This window comes from Cnephaeus nilssonii, assembly GCF_951640355.1.
Source record: "Cnephaeus nilssonii genome assembly, chromosome: 13".
In the NCBI taxonomy this organism is placed as follows: domain Eukaryota; kingdom Metazoa; phylum Chordata; class Mammalia; order Chiroptera; family Vespertilionidae; genus Cnephaeus; species Cnephaeus nilssonii.
This window is the reverse complement of record NC_137084.1, coordinates 53712049-53733053: the sequence shown is the minus strand read 5'-3', so window position 1 is coordinate 53733053 and position 21005 is coordinate 53712049. Positions and strand designations below refer to the sequence as shown.

At 38.7% G+C, this 21005-nt stretch overlaps 1 protein-coding gene across 2 annotated transcripts; it reads right to left on the bottom strand.

The window, feature by feature from the left end:
• Positions 1-35: 35 nt before the first annotated feature.
• TMEM126B (transmembrane protein 126B) lies at positions 36-9296 on the bottom strand. 2 transcript variants are annotated; one of them, XM_079788913.1, is made up of 5 exons: positions 9204-9296; positions 4923-5041; positions 3495-3688; positions 2319-2430; positions 36-2059 (listed from the first exon to the last, which is right to left on the bottom strand). In XM_079788913.1, the coding sequence occupies exons 1-5, from the start codon at positions 9282-9284 to the stop codon at positions 1876-1878; spliced, it is 690 nt and encodes a 229-aa protein (XP_079645039.1). In that variant the 5' UTR covers positions 9285-9296; the 3' UTR covers positions 36-1875. The 2 variants fall into 2 exon arrangements, with proteins under 2 accessions (XP_079645039.1, XP_079645040.1); XM_079788914.1 differs by lacking the exon at positions 9204-9296 and adding an exon at positions 8742-9188.
• Positions 9297-21005: the final 11709 nt, after the last annotated feature.

Here is a 21005-nt window from a genome sequence, read left to right as displayed (position 1 = left end):
AAATACTGAATAGTGGCTGCTGACTATTATTTCAGACAGGTCTAAAGTATGACCATGGGAATAAGTGGTAGAGAGACCAGGGTGCTGGAAGGATCATCTACGTGAATACTGGAATCATCAAGAATGTACTGCCACTAAAAAGAATGTGTTGGTATATGTAATGAGTTAGAAAGATCTCCAAGACATATGGTTAAGTGAAAAATTTCAGCATAATATGTATGGATAATACAGTTTATTTTAAAAATATGTAACAAAAGAAAACTGCAAGAGGCATGTTAATGTGATAGTGGTTACCCCTGAGAATAGAGTAGAAATAGGATGAAGTGGGAGAGGAGGACTTTTTAAAAAAAATATTTTATTGATTTTTTACAGAGAGGAAGGGAGAGGGAGAGTTAGAAACAAGATGAGAGAGAAACATCGATCAGCTGCCTCCTGCACACTCCCCACTGGGGATGTGCCTACAACCAAAGTACATGCCCTTGACCGGAATTGAACCCGGGACCCTTCAGTCCGCAGGTCAACGCTCTATCCACTGAGCCAAACCGGTTAGGCATGGAGAACTTTTCAAGTCTTGTTCTATTTAGCAAATATTTATTTACAGTTGCTCATATGGAAAATAATGCGATTAATAAATAATAATACAAGTAGTCTCTGTGTTCGCATACTCACAGCTGTAAACCCACTTTTGCCCCACCTTGTATATATATTCTGGGTCATTTGAGTATCTCACAATGAGAAAGTATTCATGTATTCATATACTAATTTAAGAGTTAAAATATGAATACCATTGATCTAGTTATCTATTTGACTTGATTCCCCCTGCACCTCCTTCGCCCCACCCCCAATTACTTGCCCTTTCCTTAGAGTTTCAAGTATCATAAATTATTCTGAGAATACAAAGCTAGATGGCTAGTCTTTTTTTTTTTTTCATTAGCAAAAGAGTACACGTATTTTACTTCGTTATATATGATGCCATAAACACCTTATTAAGACTTCCATTTCTGCTTTGGGTTGCTTGGGACCTCAGATGATCAAGTCTTTAATATCACTATGAATATGGTTAAGACAAGGAGAATGGGCTGTGGGGTTCCATTCTGCATCTTTTCTTTTCATCAGACAGTGTTTATTCCTAAACTAAGATAAATGTGTAGCTCAGGAATGCCCTAGCAGACTTAAAGATGCATGCTTTGATTTCTTCCTTTAGGTTTTAAACTTGATGAGGGTAGGGACTGAATCTTTGTACCCCTGGTGCCTATATATATGCATAGCCAGTAGGCACTTAGTATATGTTCTTTAAACAGCACAGTGAAAAGAATTTGTTAACTATAAGAAGCTAGCTGAATCAGAGTTTAGAGTGAAGGAATGGGCTGTATGCTATTTCTATATTTTGCTTTCTTATGAACTTTCATCTTCTTAAAAATTTAGGTCAAATGTCACTTCTTCTCTATAGTTTTCCCTTCTGCCCAAATAGTTAAGATCCACATCCTCAATGTGCCCACAGAATTATGTGTATACCTCTCAAACTCTCTCATGCTGTGTGTTCATATCTTTAATTTACCTTCTAATTGTGAGTTCGTTCTGGATAAGGACCATTTCTTATTACTTGTAACACAGTGCCTGAGGGGCAGTTGTTGCTCAATAAATGTTTGATGAGTGACAGTATGTAAATGTATAGATCACAACTTGAGGCCTAAAACCATTTCCACATACAATGAGGAAGAAAGAAAAAACTTATTTATTTATTGAGTTCCTGAATATTTATTGAGAACCTGCTATACACTAGGCAAAAGAATAGAAACAAATTGTCCAGAGTTACTTTGAACTCTTTCAGCAATACCTGAGTCCTCACCATAAAAAAATCCATTCACTATTTGGTTAATCTTCATGTACAGTTTTCTCTAATGTACTCTGAAATTTTTCATAATGTTGTATACCTACATACGTTCCAAAGACTATCTGAAAGGCTAGAGGAACCAACATTCCTTTTATATCTGTTTGACAAAGCATCAGCCAATGATGTAAAACCCTTCCTTTTGGTGGCAGTGGAACAGTATGGTACCTAAAAAGGAAAAATAGGTAAGTACTTCTGGATGCATATTCCATGAAGAATTTGATTTTTCCTACACTGATAATTTCTATTCTAGGTCTTTCATGTAGCTAGCAAAAAATGTTAAAAGTTAGCTATCTGAAATATCAAACTACTATATTTTGATTAAAATGTGTCAATGGTAGCTAAAGAATAAGGAGACTTTATATATATATATATATTTCTTTTTTTTTTTAAACAAGTAAGGAAGAGAAGGAATAGACAGACTTACTTTACTGCCAGACGTCCATTTTTAGAAAAAGCCAAACCAGTTGGATATAAAACACCACATACTATGCTAACCAGTGAACTTCTCAGAGCATATTCTTCCATGCATATATTACCTGGAAAACACAAGTAAATTTGATCTCCCTTTAAAACTCAGGATAAACATTAGGAAAGTCATGTGCCCTCAAAGAGTAGTTATCTGCACTGTCCTCAACTACAGTGAAACAGTAGGAATATTAGAAATTCAGTCTACAGCATATGACCGACTAAATGCACCATGTCTTAAAAGTGCTTTTATTACACTTTACATTAGGAAAATTATCTCTTACATATATGGTTGCTGCAGAAACTTTATAATAAATAATTAAACTAGCTCACCAGACCTCTGGATTCTAGGTTAATCCATTTTTATTGTCTATGTGTCAGGCATAAGCTAAGTGCTAAGAGTACAGTGTTGCATAAAAGAGACCCAATATCTAACCTTCAGGCTAGTCAATCAGGAAAGAAAGACATTAGACAAATATTTATAAATAATTTTAAGGGTACACAATGCTTTGAAGGTAAAATGTATAGAGAATGTATCTAGAAACCTTGAGGGAGTCAGAGAAGGTTTCCCTGGCTTGGAAGAGAGATTTAAGCAGGGATCTAATGAACAGGGGTGAGAGGTTCCATCAATTACTAGATGTGAAACTTAACGTAATGGGAGGAGGCAGGAAATAACATTAGAAGCCCATAATATACCAGATACTATGTTAGGCATTTAACATACACAATCTTAATTCTCACAATCCTGTGAGGTAAGTATTTAGTCCTAATTCATAGATAAGACTCAGCTGAGTCTCAGATTAAATGACTTGCCCAATGTCACAAAATTCAAACAGGAGTTAGGATCTGAAATCGTGTGTAATCTGCCAAAGCCTGCTTTTTTCTCAGCATATTATGCTGCTGCTTAGATTTGAACATGTCTCTGTTTTTGCTGCTTGTTTGTAAAAAAGACTTGCCCTGTCTCATTAGGAGGGCTATTGTGGGATGAAATAGGACAATATATGTGAAGGTACTTTGTAAGTGGTAAAGCAATACACAAATGTAAGGGATTATTATTAGCAGTAGCAACAGTATATGTTAATGAGTAATTTTACTTAGATATGAACACATTATACTTTAATGAATTTAAATTTACCTGAATACAAAGCATCCGTAACAAGGAGCTTATAAGTAACTAAGGTAGACAAAAACGGAAGTGTAGTCAATGATGCATATGTCTTCAAAGCATCATGTTTAACCTTGAAGCAGTGTCTGAAAAGGAAGTTTGCCAATATTCCAGAGAAACCAGCTGTTGTTCCAATGAGCAGTGTCCCACGTATATTTAAAGTACTGATGGAAAAACAATAATCAAGGTTAACATTTTTCTAATGGATACATCTTTTCCCAGGTAGTCATTTGTTATCACATATTTACTCAGCATCAAATATTTCTGAGCACTTACTATATGAAATGTACATGCTGAGGATAGGGCAGTGAATAAAGAAAAAAATTCTACTCCCCATGGAACTTTCATTCTAATCAGAGAATATAATTCTATTTCTGAGAATATTTACAGTGGTTCTAAAATGGAGCTCTTTTAAAGAGAGAATACATTTTGGCCACAAAGAAATATGACTGTGTTACAACGTAGCCAAATTTTATATCTAAATCCAAGAATACTGCTCTTAAGGTCATTTGAAAAAAAAGTTGTTTACATTTGGTTAGGCCTTCTAGAAAATAACTATTTTTTAATTAGTCCAGATACATTTAAAGTAACTTGTCAAGGATTTCCAAAACTTCATCCAAAGAGATTTGCTAGATCTAGTTTTACTTATTCTGACCCATACCCAAATCCAGAAATGTATAAGGTATAAGGTCAACATCTTTGATTTTATTTTTGAGCTCTACAAATCTAAAAAGTCAAAATGGTAATGTGAAACTATGTGTACATCATGGAATCTATATTCCTGTTTGTCGAACTCAGCACTGTGGTTAAGGTAATCAATTCTAAACTGAATTACAACTGATCATCAATTAAATATAAGTAGCCTCCAAATGGTATTCTCCTAATTACTAAAAAAAAAGTTTTTTAAATCCTCATTTGAGGATATGTGTGTGTGTTTTTTTCATTGATTTTAAAGAGAGAGTAAGGGAGAGAAAAAGAGAAACATCGATCAATTGCCTCCTGTACGTGCCCAAACAGAGATCGATCTTGCAACTTCGGTATGTGCTCTGATCGGAAATCGAACCCACAATCTTTTGGTGTACAGGACAACTCTCCAACCAACTGAGCCACACTGGCCGGGCTTTCCTAATTACTTTTAATTTAAAAATGTTTATTGCATAAATAACATTTCAATAACAATTTTGGCCATTTTTTTAAGAAGCAAAAGTAATTATCCACAGTTCCAATATTCTAACAGACCACTATTTTCATCTACCCATGTTTTTCTCCATTTTTTTTAAATAAGCTTTCTTCATAACCAACTCAATAAAGTTAAGAGAATCTTAGATATTCAGAAACAACAGAAATACAGATCTGCAGAAAAAAGTAATTGATTTTCAGTCTGTATGTGTCTCTTACTTTTCTTTTCTAAGATACTCAATTTTTTTTTCTATGATTTCAATGACCATTGATCCGAGTTTGTTTTCTCCTAGAGAGGGGTTGGGTTGACCACGTGTGTATGTTGCCATCTTGATGTCCTGGAAAACACAAAATTGGAGAACCATAATAGCTAATGATATTAATATTAGACCTTATAAATTCTACAGATTCCGATTAAAAAACATTTAGGCTCTAGTAATGTGTCAAATATTGTCATCTGCTTTTACCTACTTCGTTAGTGAGTCAATCAACATTTAGTGAGCTCTTATTATCTGCTAGACAATGGCTTTTTTGATTCACACAATAATTTTGAAAAGTTGGTAGGACAATAATCATCTCCAATTTTACAGATGAGAAACATAAGGTTCAGAAAGGTTGACTTGCTTCAGGACATAGTGTAGAAGGATAACTTACTGAAATATTTTTGTTTTCCTTCTAGTTTTCCCCAAGGTAGCCAGGCCCTTTGCAGTTCTCCTTGCTCTAGCTTTATCAGAGCTGGAAGAAAACAGTAGCTACTTCTTGACAACTATCTCTATCCTATGAAAGAGACTGAAAGCCTGCACTCATTTTGGAGATTATGTTGAGTTTCCTCGAGAGATGGGAGAGAGCAGGGACTGCCTTGGAGAACAGTGAGAGAGAACTTCAGAAAGAGGAACAGTGTTCCAGGCTAGGAAGAGACAGTGGATCATGGCTCCCGATTATATAAGTTATATGTCCAACTTCTTAGTAGAACCCAGGGCGAAGCAGGGACTTTACTGGAAACTGCCGTGTGGCACATCAGTGAGCCAGGACCCATGGCACTGGGCACTAGGGCTGGAAGGTTCCTGTGTCCCAAGTGTGATGTATGAAGAGATGGCTGTCCATGTCAAGGGACCACGAGTATTTGGTCAATAGCATCTTAACAAAAACCAGTGGGAAAACAGAATAAAACAAAAAACTAGATTCTCAGAAAGGTTCCTTTCTGAATGTTGTGTTCTGGGTAAGACTCTCAGATCTCCATGAAAATTTTTAATAAAAACAGTCATTAAATCTTTTGGCACACAAGCATTATGAGACTCCAGGTTTGCCAATGAATAGATATTAAAAATCTATGGCCCTTCACAATTTATACCAACCTCCACATTAGCAACATTAAATTTAGTCAAGGGCAGAGACTAAATCTCATATTTCAGGAGTACAGGGCAAGAGAATTAGAGTGGATTAAGTATAATAACACAGAAGATACTTAATAAGTCAGTGATTCTCAACATTTAGTGTGCACAAGAATCACAGTGGAAATTTATTTCAAATGCAGTCTCTTGAACTTCCTCCTGAGATATCTGGATTCAGTAGGAGTAGAGTGAATCCTAGAAATCTTCATTTTAGTAGCACCAGTGATTCTTTTTTGTTGTTAATCCTCACCTTAGGATATTCTTCCATTGACTTTTAGAGAGTGGAAGGGAGGGGGAGAGACAGAGAGAAACACTGATGTGAGAGAGACACACCGATTGGTTGCCTACCACACACGCCCCAACCAGGGCTGGGGAGGAGCCTGAAACTGAGGTACATGCCTTTGACCAGAATCGAACCTGGGACCTTTCAGTCCACGGGCCAAACCAGCAAGGACCCAGTGATTCTTTTTATGCTGGTAGTCAATGGACACATGTTGAACATCACTGCAATATTCACTTACTGAATAAATGACATGCAGCAGTACTAAGCCTAACTAATGAAAGGCCAGGCCAATTCATCTCTGGTATCAGTATCCTGAAGATATGGGCTCCTTTGAACCTTGGTGTATGGTATTACACAATAATAATGGGCCAGTTTCCTTCCCTGCATCATTACAGACTGTACTTGGGTAGTTCTATTTTCTTTTTAAAAATATCTGGGGAGGACAGGGAAAAAATTACAAATTACAATTTCTCAGGGACTAGACTTAATCTTTTGCCTCTCTCTGACATCTAAATGGGAAATAGAAGAGAAGAGATAGTAATATCCGAGGGAGGCTCTATAATGTTCTAGGAAGGCAGAAGTCAGTAACATGATAATCAGAAACCTTGGATAAATTTGTTTTGCTATCATCTAAGTCACTGAAATTCCTTACTCCCCACAAAGAAAACTTTCAGGCAATGACTTGTATCAACCTTCTACCTTGTCTGCATTCTTAGTATATAGGGAACACGGACACCCAGGATTATATCCTAAAATACTCAAACAGTTCAGCAAATATTTGAGTGCCTGCCTAGTCTTTGGAAGGCACTGTTATTAAAGCAAAAATAGGTGGGTAACTTTCTGATACACTTTTAACAAGTATTGAAATGTAACGATTTTGCTATAACCAACATTTTATGTCAAAATTAGTCCAAGGCCACTCAATATACTAGAAAGTGAATTTATGAAGGTTTATAGTTTGCAAAGTATCTTTGGTTATGTAGTGCTTTTATTGTACTGTGTCACCTGACTTTCAGTTTTATACCACATTCATTCCTCATTTGATAGCCCCTGAGATAATCGAGATGTAGTCAGGTCCTCAGGAATCCACAACCCAGAGGGAGGTCAGGACAAACAGGCAGGTAATTTAAACAGAACGAACCTATATAATAAAAGGCTAATATGCAAACTGACCGAAGGGTAGAACGACCAGTCACTATGATGCGCACTGACCACCAGGGGGCAGATGCTCAACGCAGGAGCTGGCCCCTGGTGGTCAGTGCACTCCCACAGGGAGAGCGCCACTCAACCAGAAGCCAGGCTCACGGCTGGCAAGCGCAGTGGTGGTGGTGGAATCCTCTCCTGCCTCTGCGGCAGTGCTAAGGATGTCCGACTGCCGGCTTAGGCCCACTCCCTGTCAGCTGGACATCCCCTGAGGGCTCCCAGACTGCAAGAAGGTGCAGGCCGATCTGAGGGAACCCCCCCCAAGTGCACAGGTTTTGTGCACTAGGCCTCTAGTGTGTTATAAAGACAAGACAAAACAAAACAACATAAGGCCAAATTTAACCTAGCTAGGAAAGCGTGGGGAAGGTTTTCCGTAGTAAGTGACCTTTAAACAAATACTGAGCCCCAGCAGGGTAGCTCCGTTGGTTAGAGTGTGGTCCTATAGCCAAGGTTACCGTTCAATCCTGGTCAGGGCACATACAAAAATCAACCAATGAATGCATAAATAAGTGGAACAAATCCATGTTTCTCTCTCTCCCCCATTCTCTCTCTAAAATTGTAGGTGGTTAGACAGACATGAGCAGAGCAAGGATGATGGGCCAGGTACAGAAGGCCCTAGGGGGTAGCAAGGGACAATCAACTGTAGGGTGGGACCTCGCCCCAGGGTGACTTTTCTTCCCTTAGCCTAGCATGTTGGTCATGTGGCTTGGATGCCCTGACCTTTCCTCCCTATAGATAACATCTATGCTTGTATTTCAGCTCCAGGCCCAGATCAACTACAAAAACCAGCCCAGGCTGAAGCTGGGACCAGCTGCATTGAATAATGACCCCCTATCCTGGTGCCCGCCAATCCATCAGTAGAGTCCACAACCCTGAGCGGACACACCTGGAAAGCTGCTGAATCTTCTATGGAGTTCTCCTCCTGGGACCGCCCCTGAAGTCTCCACCCTTAAAACCCTGGGGACAGGCCCCAGCTGGCTCTCCCTCCCGGGAGCCGCAGTGCCTTTTCCCTTCCCTCCCCCACCCAGGCCGGTTACCTTCAGCTTCCTCCCGCCCAAGCCCCAGGGGCCCTTCCTTTACTTCCATCACTTGTTTCCTAAGCCCGTTTCTTCCAGGAGTTACTTCTCCCACCTCTGTGATTCACCAAATACACGTTCTTACCGTTATTTGGGTCTTGCTCTGAATTCTTTCCTAGCCAGAACCCAAATACCGAGGTTGCTGACCCCTGGTTTTGGTGTGACCTGACCCCATGGGTCTAACACGCAGTGCCGCTGCCTACAACAAAATCAATCAAAACAAGAGAGCCGAAAGCGGAGAACTGGGCAGGGGCGGGCGTGGGGAGGAAGAGGTGCTGGGAGTTATTTCAAGTTGAAGGTGAGGCCAGTGCAAAGGCTCAGGGGCAAGAGAAGACAAGCGGCCAGCAATCAAGACTGGACTTGAGGTCTCCTACTTTCTCTCCGCCTCTTTCCATGGCAACTGGGACGTAACCGAAAGACCCTTGCACTTGGGAGCTGTTCTCTTGAGATTTTCAAATCCTTTGTACTTGCATCATTTCAGAAGAGTCCGCCAACACCACGAGGCTTCAGAAATCATGGTCCCAACCCCCCCGGGTTTCCCGCCTACCTTGGGCATTTCCCCAGCTCCCACCGGCACCACACCTTTCTCTCTCGGGTCAGCCCCCGCCTCACGCCCGAGCGCCGCCATCTTGGCGCTCACGTGACTGGCGGGTGGGCGGGGCCCCGGCGCCGGGGTGGGCGGGGTCGCTGGCTCACGCCTCTCTCTGGCGGCCCCGGCCCGCCCCGACCCAGTCAAAAGCCGCGCCCTCCATCCTGGCTGTGATTGGGCGCGGCGTCCCGAAATGACGGCTGCTCATTGGCCTCGGGGAGGCCCAGACGCCCGTAGGCCCGCCCCTCCCGCCAGCCCCGCCTTCCCCAGCCCGGCTATTTGTCAGCCAAGCTCCCTCTCCCACCTGGAGGGGAACGTGGGGCGTTGCGAACACGGGGATGTAGCTGCGCGTTTCCCTCGCTTCTGGGCGCCTCAGCTGGGGCGAGCTGCCCGCCCCAGTCATTCCTGGAAGGCGCTCGCCCCTCTGGCCTGGACCATGTATTAAGGCTCCCGCTTCTCGGGCACTTCCTCCCCCGAGCCCCCAACCGGCCGCCAGGGCATCTCCGACTGGCCTCCTCCCCTCGCAAGCGGTCTGACTCCTCTCCCCAGTCTCCAGTGCCCTCATATTCCATCCTTTCACTCCGCTTAGAAAGGGACCCGAGAGACAGTTGCACCCCACTTCCCGAGAAGACCCCCCTTGCCAGCCAGTGTTTCGGGGCGGGGGGCGCAGCGAGGAGGCCTGGCGCCCTTTTGCTGCAGCGCGTCCTGTGCCCAGCAGTTGTCTCCCAGACCAGCAACCCCCGACCCTCCAGTCTCCATGTCTTAGAGAAGCCAAATCCGAGAGTTATATAATTTCCAGGGCTGCTGTTCCTCCTGCCTGAGCAAACCCTTCACCGCGTGGAGGGTGCAGGACCTTTCTGTGCTCTTCTCTATGAGAGCGGGGTGTGGGCAGGGGTGGCCAGCGGTGGCCGGGATCGCTTGCCTTTTTCTGCAGAAGGAAGGTGGGTAGTTTGGAGAGAGATTGAAAGGGTGGAGGTGGAAGCCCAGCGGCCGAACGCGCTCTCATTTAGGAGATCGCCCACCCTTTGCACAGCTGGTGCTCACCTGCCTAATACCACACGACAGCGTCTCCGAAAACACCTTTGCGGGAAGGTTTGACTGCTCTGGAACAGTCTTCGGTGTTTTTTCCTCGCTGGGTAGGCAGCTGCTTGGAGGAGAAGAAATGGCACGATGTGAATGACTCCAGTGTGAAGAGATCTGCTTCGCCAACTCATCCTGCATCAAGTGCCCATTGAGTAGCACTGTCACTTTAATGTCTCCATGCCAGGGGATGGCTCTCCTTCTTTTCAATCCTCTCGGTTAATACATGGGGGGATCAGAATCAGAGGGGGGCATTAAGGATCAAGCCTGAGGGGCTCGGAGAGCACAGAAGAAGAAAAATGAAAGTGACAGCAAGCTGGATCCTGCCTTACTGAGGGGTGAGATCTGGAACTTCTGGTCCAGGAAGCAGAAAGGGGCCTTTCAGTCTGTGTTCTGCTCCGGAAAACTGTTCAAACTCACCCACCTTTTTAGAGATCAGAGTCCAAGAGGTTTTCAAAAGTATTTTTTGGGAGGGGGGGCGGGGGGATGGAGGGCATTTAAATTTTTCTCTAAAGGACGGAGGATCTTTATCATCCATCAACCAGATCATCTCTGAATTCGATCATGTGTTGAGGAATGAAACAGCTTTGTAAATTTGGTGTGTGCCTTAATTGAGTTAGTCATTGAACTCCAAAAATGTTGCTGCCTGAAGAGGAGTTTTAATAACGTTTTTTAAGCTTACAATAATTTCCTCAGCTTTTTAAAAAACCAGTGCTATTTTATAAAAATCGAAGTTATATTTCTCTAAACTTCTGTGGGCAGTTTCAAAAGTTTAATTGTGGAAAAATGCATTATTTTTTCTTTATCTGAAAGAGAAGACAGCCTGGATTTCAAAACCAAATAGGTGGAGTGGTTTGCAACAGTTACCTGACTCTTGGCCTCAATCCAGTTGGATAAAGTTGAGACCTGAAAAGAGATCTTGAATCCTGTGGCAGTGGAAAGACCAAGAATGCCAGTCAAGAAGAAAGGTGGGCTATGAAGCTTCCTATGTAATATATATTTCTTGGTTCTGGTAGTTGTAATTTAAATTGTATTCCTGTTGAAAGTAAAATTTGGCTTGGGCAAATATTGATTACAATAACATCTTTTCTGTGGCACATCATTCAGTAATATTATTTTGCTAAAGTGAAATGAAGTAGGACGATCGTATTTAATTGCAGACATGGATGATTTCATAAAGCAGGAGGTCTAAATCACCATAATCGGCATAGATTTGGGATCTACTTTAACATTTTAAAGGTCAGTTTTAAACAATCTTTAAAAAAGAAACGTGTACAGTCGAGTTCTTTCTCATAGATTTAATATATATCAAGTGAATTACATATTGTAAAAAAACAGCAAAGTTGTTTGCACTGAACAAAATTATGGGTTTAGTATTTATCTTTTGATTAAAAATATGTTTCATATTTGGGTTTACGTTAGTGTGAATCTTCACTTTTGTGCTAAAGTAGAAGTTTGGTAACTGTTGTGCTCTTCGAGATGTATGCCTTATCCAATAACATGATTGGCAAGTTCCCCAAATGAATCAAACACCCGAATCCCCACCTCTTATCCCTCCCTTAAATTGATCAAGATCAGTGGTTTCCTAAAGTATAGTTTATTATAGCTTAGTCCTTGGGAGATTCATTTCAGCGTAGCTTTGCTGCACATTATCTTTGTTGCTAAGGATCGTAGTGAAACCAGATATATATATATATATATATATATATATATATATATATATATATATATATATTTGACATGGTATGGAAGGTCAGATCAACTACAAAGTTTTCTCAAGGGTTTTGAATCAAAATTTATATGAACACCCTTGAATTCTATTATACTGGGCTATCGTAGATCTAAATGCTGACCAGTTGTGTGAGTTGCTACGATCGGAAACTGAAGTTTGGGGGTGAAGGTTAAAGTGAACCTGCCTGTGTAGGATGATTAATCCTTCTACCTGTCGATTTGGAAGGTGCACTGAGGAAACAGTGTGATGCTTTACCCAACCAGTATCTGTGGAGATGGACATTTGAAACACCTAGAAACATCCCTTTGTACACTAGGATTTAAGACTGGGATTATTCCCTTCTCCCTCTCTTCCCCATAATATCACTGAGAGAAGTAAACTGTCTCTGAGATTTTGGAGCCACACCTGTCCATACATGACACAATTGGCTTATCTGGAACAAAAATGGTTTTAGTAATGTAGCCAATAAAGGATATAGCTGCTTCACTTATTTAACTTGTAGTGTGTTTTTATTCTTTCTACCACTTATTGTTCTCCAGAGAGAAAAGATAACTGGGAAGGAGGAGAAAAGGTTCTAGCAGGGTGATTTTCAGGTTTCTAAACCCAGTGGGCTGAGCCTCTTAAGAGTTCCTAACTTGAAAGGAAGTTACAAGAATTGCTTATACATGATTGAAAGTCATACTTAATGAGAAATAATTTAAATTTTATTTCCTTTTCCCCCTCTTTCTTCCTTTCTCCTTCTTTCGCTCTTTCCTTCTTCCTCCCCCCCCCCCCACCTCCTTCCTTCATTAACAATGGATTGATTGTAATGGATCAGATTTTAAGGAATCAAGTTCTAATTAGCAAAAACTGTATATATTTGAGTTATACTAAAGTATATGCATTATTTAATTTACTTTGTGAATTGATCTAGTTAGAAAAATGTATCTTGTTTTTAATCTCTTAAAACTATTAATATTAAGTTAGATTTTTTAATCTTATAGACAACTAGCCAAACAAATTATGACATGTGCATTATATTTTTTAATTGGCTAAGCTTACTTTTGTATAATTTCTAAAATATGAGTAAAACAAATATTTTAAAGTATAACCTGGATTTTTATTCTGTAGGGAGTACTGTCCTCTTAGGTCAGTTTGTTTTTTTCTTTCATTGTTACATCTGGTGGATATGACAGGAGAGCTAGATTAATGTAATTTTAGCAATAACTATCTTCATTGAGCCAAGTGTTTACTCATTATTTAATATATTCTTATTAAAATAAGAAATTTTCACTTGGTGTCTATTTTATGTTATTGTAAAAGTAGAGAGGAGATTCTATGATTGGGAAGTGGGAATAGATGTGTGACATCTGAGTCCATTTTTAGGTACTATTCTTGACTGTTCTTAGATAAGCTAAAATTGGTGTACCTCCAATTCCTGTATTCACTGCTTTTTTGCTTTATGACATTACTTCCTACCTCTACCACCCCCACTCTCTTCATATTTTTATAGATCTAAGTTTTATCAACTTTTCATTTCTTTATTAGAGATTTTTTTCTCTGAGAGTTGCTTTTCATTCAGAATTCTCTTTTCTACAGTAATAATTTGATTTGTTCCCAACTGAACCTGTAGCACATTTTGACCTATTTTAATTTGTGAAAATTCAGGGCTAATCCAAGATCAGTTATATTAGCATTATCTGATATGATGCAAGATCATGGTAAAGTGCTATTTCAATGAAACTTCTATCTATTTTCAAGATGGATTAATGTAAGAAATAAAGGTTAATGATAGTTGTGTCCTTACCTGTGTTTTCAATGGAAAGTTGCTATTTTAATGATAAAATATGCTTCACCGGAATTTTTTTTAGTACATTGCAGTTTCTTTTTTGAACAATTTTTATTCTCTTTTTATTAACTATGTAAGAGAAAACTATGCTTTTAATACTTTGAGGTTGGCACTCATTTCCTTTCTGTTTTAAAAATATTGTCCTATTATCTTCTGAACTTTTAAATTGGTAAAGAAGTACCTGACATTTTTCATTTTTCTGACACTTTATTTCCTTTGAAGTCTTTTTTTTTTTTTTTGCAACTGTTCTCAGTTATATAATGGAGTATGTGTAAACTTATTTTCGCCAAGTACTGAAAGTTAAATACTATAATTTTCACAATTCATTGGCATTGTTCTTTTTAAAAAAGCTAAAATATGATTAAAACAAATATTTAACAAATATGTGTAATTAGAATTCAAAGAGATGCTGTTGTCATATATCTCATGGGCATCTTTGAAATTGAGATTGTTTCTGGATTCACGGTCTTTCCTGCCACTTCTATTTTTCTTTTTTTTTTTCCTCTACCTGGGGAGGGAACCCCTTAGAACTCTTCTGTTTATTCCTTCCTCATTTAAAGTTTTTTTTATTCATTATCTGTTTCCTGCTCTTTGTGGCTTAATTTCTATTTTGTAGTATCTTACTAATTTATATTTGTCTTTCATTATCTGGGTATAGTCTCTTTCTATCTTTAGTTTTTCTTAACTTCTTAAAATAACTTTTTTTCCCAGATTCTCTAAAGGGCAAAATATGTACCTGAATTTATTAACTGCACCTTTTGCAAATTTGTGTTTAAACTTTCATGTTTGTTATATTAGTTTTATATCCAGATGCTTTTTCTACTTCACAAAACTTCATAGTTTTTTTCCCCCTAGCCAATAAAAAATAGTTACATACTGAATCTTTCCAGAGAGTGGTGAAAAAAGATAGTTTTCAAACTTTTTCAATTTCAAAGTCACAGTAAAATAGATAATTCATATATATATATATATTATATATATATATATATATATATATATATATATATATATATATATATATATATATTTCAGAGAGGAAGGGAGAGGGAAAGAGAGAGAAACATCAATGATGAGAGAGAATAATTGATTGGCTGCCTCCTGCATGTCCTCTACTGGGGACCAAGCCTGCAACCCAGGCATGTGCCCCTGACTGGAACCGAACCTGGGACCCTTCAGTCCGCAGGCTGACTCTCTATCCACTGAGCCAAACCAGTTAGGGCTAGATAATTTTTATTAAAGAATTTTTAGATTTAAAAATCTCTCAAAAGGGTCATCTTGATCTTGGTTGAAAAGGTTACTGCAAATCATAAAGCTGCAAGACTCTTGATGTTGGAAAATACTCATGAATTCAGAAGGCACACAGAGAGAGCATCTGGAGAGAGAAACAGAAGAATTCTTCTGTATTCAGTTACTGATTAGGAGTGCTAGTATGTTATGGAGCAAACAATAGGCATGGCACTAAAATGATGTTAATTAGATTTCTTTTATAGTTATTATGTTTTGGTAAAGTGTGAAAATGATATTTTGATACCAAAAATGGTTTCTCCTTTGAATAGGAGAGTCTAGTCAGTGAGAAGATGTGCACAAAATATTGCATTTTTAAAACATTGACTTTAAAACATTTTTAAAACATTCTATGCCTTTGCCAATCATTCAATTAATCAATCCATCCTATAACAATATATTCACTAAACTACAAGAATGCTTGCTCTTCTTTCTTAATTATATACTCTTAACATTTTACCTTGTCAGTGATTTTAAAATATTTTTAGTATAAGGCTGAGACGTATAAAATCTTTTTCTTATTGGGGGAAGAGAACCTGTTCCCAGCTATACTTCCTGCTCAGGAATTTGTAGCAGTCAAGGCATGAGGGCTCTGTATCCTTAATATAGGTTGCTTTGTCAGCAAAGGGTCATGAGTTTTACCCAGTTTCTTCTGTCCAGTCAGTCATTCTGAATTCCAACTAGTAAGCTTTCTGCACAAGTTCATTTTTTAGTAAGTTTCTCAAAGCTATTTCAAAAATTATGGCCAAATCACCTCCATTATGAAACAATTCTCTTGACCCCATTTTTAAAAAATTTAAGACCAAGAGGAATGATATTATAAAGTAGAAAGTCCTGTGAAAATGAATTACTGTGCTAAAACTTTCAAAGATTATGGGTAAGATTATGTAGCCCATGTCTTCTGATGACACCATCTTGCTAGCCCACTGAGGCCCTAAATCTATAGGTGGTCTATCATTTTGGAGCACTGTGACATCTTTAGTATTGAAAGTGTGATAAGATGTGGAATAAACCTGTTAGGTTCTGTTTATTTAAAATTCCTTAGAGGTAATAAAATGTACATTTTAAAAATATATATTTTATTGATTTTTTTACAGAGAGGAAGGGCGAGGGATAGAGTGCTAGAAACATCAATGAGAGAGAAACATCAATCAGCTGCCTATTGCATGCCTCCCACTGGGGATGTGCCCACAACCAAGGTACATGCCCTTGACCGGATTCGAACCTGGAACCTTTCAGTCCACAGGCCGATGCTCTATCCACTGAGCCAAATCAGTTAGGGCTAAAATGTACATTTTTAAAAGTTAAAATTATATGTGTATTTAAGGAATGGTTTTCCATTTATTTATTCAATAATTTATTCACTCAACAAATATTTATTTAGTGCCTACTATGTACCAGGCACTGTGAGAAATAAGATTGTCTCTGCCTTTATGATGCTTAAAATATATTAGGAAGGCAGATGTGGAAACAATTTCAATGTTGTGTGGTTGACATTAACAAACTGTCATGGAAACAAAGGAGAAGCACCCAGCCACATCTAGGGGAATCAGGGAGTTCTTTATGGGAGATATGACATTTAGGATGAGACATACAAGACAAGTAGAAGGTTACCAAACAATGTGAGGAATGATAAGAAACTGTTTCAGATCATTATTTATTTTCTTTGCCTTGAACTATATCACTATGACCTCTGTTGTTGTCGTCGTCATCATCATCATCATCATCATCATCAGTGATAATGTGGGAATAAACCTTAGACTAGTAGTCAGAAGACCAGTCTTTTAGAAGAGACAAGATCCTACAATCATTATAGATTCTGAGTCTATAAATTTACCAATGTAAGAAATATCCATTCATCTTCTGTAGTTCAACTTTATTTCTGATCCTTAGTCACTGAGTGGTGGACAAAATCACTCCGTTCTGTGTAAGGTTTTCTCTACTTCCCCGGGTTATGGTAGAGTTCCTAGAATGGGAGTATATTCTGGTCACTGATAATCTATAATAATAATCTATAATAATAAAAGGGTAATATGCTAATTAGACCAGACGTCCTTCCTGATGAAGCCGGGGCCAGAGGGAAGCCAGCCCAGTCCTGGGTGCCTGCAGGCGGCTGGAGGAGGGAAGCCCGGATCCCAGGTGCCAGAGGGAAGCCGGTGCCGGCAGCCGGGGGAAGGAAGTCTTACTCTTGCATGAATTTTCGTGCATCGGGCCTCTAGTCTGTTTATAATAGCTTACCTCTGAGACATGAGTTGTGTCTAGATAGTTCTTTTGGCCTGGCAGAGATTTGTTACTTCCAAGACATGGATTTCCCCCCTAGAATTCCTTTGTTTCTGTTTACTTAGATGCATCATGATGCCATTCCTCCCTAGGGTCATCCTGCCTTCCAGACAGTGGTGCTCCATTGGGATCCAAAGACCTCTCTCTTTCCTTCAGCTGCAAAAATCTTTGTCTAGATTGGGGATATTGTCTCTCTCTCTCTGCATGTACCTGAGAATCTCTCTTTTATCTCAGTAACAAACTCTGTTTTTATTCTGAGGGGTTAGGTTTTAGGAAAGCAAAAGTAGAATAACTTAAAAATCCCTCCATTTTCTGTCCTAGCACATACCTCCCTGATGCACTAAGGTACAAAGCCAGTTGCTAACTTGAATATGAAGAAAGAAAATGGGAAAATTTATGGAGAGAAAAAAAATGATTTTCTCAAAGTGCCAGTCTCCTACACGTGCAGTCAAGTTTATGTGCCTTCTTATGATGAAGCCACCAGGTGACTTTGTGAAAATCATGTCTTTCTGAACTTCTGTTTCATTTTCTGAAAGGGTTAATACTATTTCCTCTCACTGTATATGGTTTATTTTCACTTCTAAGAAGATAATATGTCTGAACTTCACTTTTGAAGTTAGTGATAGGACCAACACTTTTCACTTTATGGGTATGGTGTTCTTTGAACAGGTGAATGGCATCCTGGCGCAATGGAAAGCCCAGCGATGGAATCCAGTCTACATCAGCTGGCTGTCTTATCTAAAGAAAATCAACAGATTGAGCTTCAAATTCAGTATTATTAGGATGGTCAGTAACTGACTACCCTCTTAATAGTCACCTCTTGAGGTTATTGTGTCTATCAAATAAGAACACCATAGGAAAGCTCTACACAAATCTTTGTCATCAGAATACTTAAAAAAAAAAAACTAGTTCAAGAAGGTTAGTTGTGTTCAGAGTCATAAAAGTCCATGCAGATATCACAAGGACAATCCTACTTTCATATCCTGTGCTTTTTTTATAGATTATGATGACATTTCTTTTGAGCATTTTTCTTTTTTTATATACTAAAGTAATTTGTAAGCCATCCAATATTTACAAAGCAAGTGCAATCTTTAGATCTGCTTTAAGCCTGGCCAGACATTTCCCCACAATTTAAATTATACCGTTTTTTTAAAGTTTTATCTGTATTTTTTTCATTTTCATTTTCTAGTTTGTTACAACTAGAATAACACACATTTCAATATTCAGTTGAAGACGTAATTTGCTCTCGTGTTCCTTTTTATTTATTGCTACTTAACTTTGAACTTTTCCCACTGTTCTCTTTAACATTTTTATAGAAAATCTGAAAACATGGTATATTTGAAAGGCAGTAATATAAATTCATCATTTTATACTAATAGTAGAGGCCCGGTGCACAGATTCGTGCACTGGCGGGGTCCCTCTGCCTGCCCTGCAGGGATCGGGCCGAAACCGGCTCCCCGACATTCCCTGAGGGGTTCCAGATTGCAAGAGGGCGGTTCTCGGGTAACGCACCCCGGAATCAGGCTCTCTCCTCTCTGGTTCCAGGTGCATCACCCGAGAACAGCAGCTGTCAAGTCACCGCAGCTTGGCAGCTCCTGCATTGAGCATCTGCCCCCTGATGGTCAGTTCACATCATAGGTACTGGCCAGTCTAATGGTCAGACAGTCGCTTAGGATTTTATATATATAGATCTTTTTATTTCAAGAGGGGAAATATCCTGATCAACATGCCTCTCTTCATTTAAAAATCTTCCATGGCTTTTTACTCCTCCTTGGATATAAGGAGGTATTTATTGAAGTATATTGAAAATTCTTTTGGGGAGTCCGACAAGGCAGTAAAGTATAATTGCTAAGGACAATTACAGATAAAAGAAACACTGTGATCCTTTCTCAGTGTGGCATAATACTTACAAGTATGGGCTTTGGTGACAGCTAGACCTGGATTTGAATCCTGCATCCAACACTTAATGATTGTGTAGTCTTGGGCAAGTTACTTCTCTCAGCTTGTTTTCTCATTTGCAAAATAGTATTTCTTAGGGTTCTTGTAAAAATTGAATCAGGTGATCTATGCAGAATGCTTAGAATTGCTCATCAGATGCTAGCTAAGCTTATTAGTAGTAAAACGATACCTTTGGTGTATCACCTTGAACTGTATCACTTTTTAACATTAAAAAGCTCCTTTTCTAAAGACCAGGTACAAGAGTAACTTTTCTATTGGTATTCATCATTTTATTATTTTCAAATATCCTTAATTTATAAAATAACAAAAATAACATCAATAATAAGAATTCAGCATATATAAGTACTTGCTATTAAAATATTTTTATTTCCTAGTTACAATATCATATAAATATGATCAAAATTGTGTTCAGTTTTGCATATATTCACTTAAAATGGTAAGAAAGAAAAACTTAATTGTTCTTACTTGTTTCAGTTGCTATATATCACATTGTAGCTAAAGTAATATTTCTAGCCCAGCCAGTGTTGCTCAATGGTTGAGCACTGACCTATGAACTGGGAGGCCATGGTTTGCTTCCCAGTCAGGGCACATGCCCAGGTTATGGGTTTGATTCCTAGTAGCCGATCAATAATTCTCTCTCATCATGGATGTTTCTCTCTCTCTCTCTCTCTCTCTCTTTTAAAAATACTTTTTTATTGATTTCAGAGAGAAAGGGAGAGGGAGAGAGAGATGCCAGCTGGGCATCATTGATGTGTCTATCTCTCTCTCCCTCTTCCTTCCTCTCTGAAAACAATAAAAAATTAATATATTTTTAAAAATGATATTTCTAAAACTTTAAAAAATGGTCATGGTTCTCTTCATTTAAAAATCTTCCATGGATTTTTACTCCTCTTTGGATATAAGGCCAAACTCAATATGGTTTATATGGCATCAACTTACTTCCCTGCTCCCATGGCACCTGATACCTCAACATAGCACTATTGCACTCTATTTTAATTTTTTACTTTGTTGTTGAAATTTCTTATTTAATTACCTTTACTTTCAGACCAAAATCCCTGAGAGGGTGGAATATTGCCTGCCTTTTTTACTATCAAGTTTCTGATACCTGAAATGTAGTAAGATACTTAATAAATATTTAATGAATGAATGAAAGAACTTATTATTTCTATCTACCAGATTTTTTATTTTTTTTATTTTATCACATTTTAATTATTTATTTACTTTATTATTATTTTTGACAGTATTAAAGATGGCTATCACTACACTGTTGTCTGTGTCTATGGGTTATGCATATATGTTCTTTGGCTAATCTTTTCTTTTTTTTTAAATAAATCTTTATTGTTCAAATTATTACAGTTGTTCCTCTTTTTCCCCCCCATAGCTCCCCTCCACCCAGTTCCCACCCCACCCTCTGCCCTTACCCCCCGCCCACTGTCCTCATCCATAGGTGTATGATTTTTGTCCAGTCTCTTCCCGCACCCCCCACACCCCTTTCCCCCCGAGAATTGTCAGTCCACTCGCTTTCTATGCCCCTGATTCTATTATATTCACCAGTTTACTCTGTTCATCAGATTTTTTTATTCACTTGATTTTTAGA

What these genes read in the sequence shown, in the direction of transcription:
- TMEM126B (XM_079788913.1), bottom strand. Translation starts at nt 9,284, where the DNA reads ATGGCGGCGCTCGGGCGTGAGGCGGGGGCTGACCCGAGAGAGAAAGGT. An exon ending in GAGTATCTTAGAAAAGAAAA is followed by an intron (nt 3,689 to 4,922) that starts GTAAGAGACACA and finishes TTTTTCCATCAG; the next exon opens with TACTTTAAATATACGTGGGA. An exon ending in TACGGATGCTTTGTATTCAG is followed by an intron (nt 2,431 to 3,494) that starts GTAAATTTAAAT and finishes TGTGTTTTCCAG; the next exon opens with GTAATATATGCATGGAAGAA.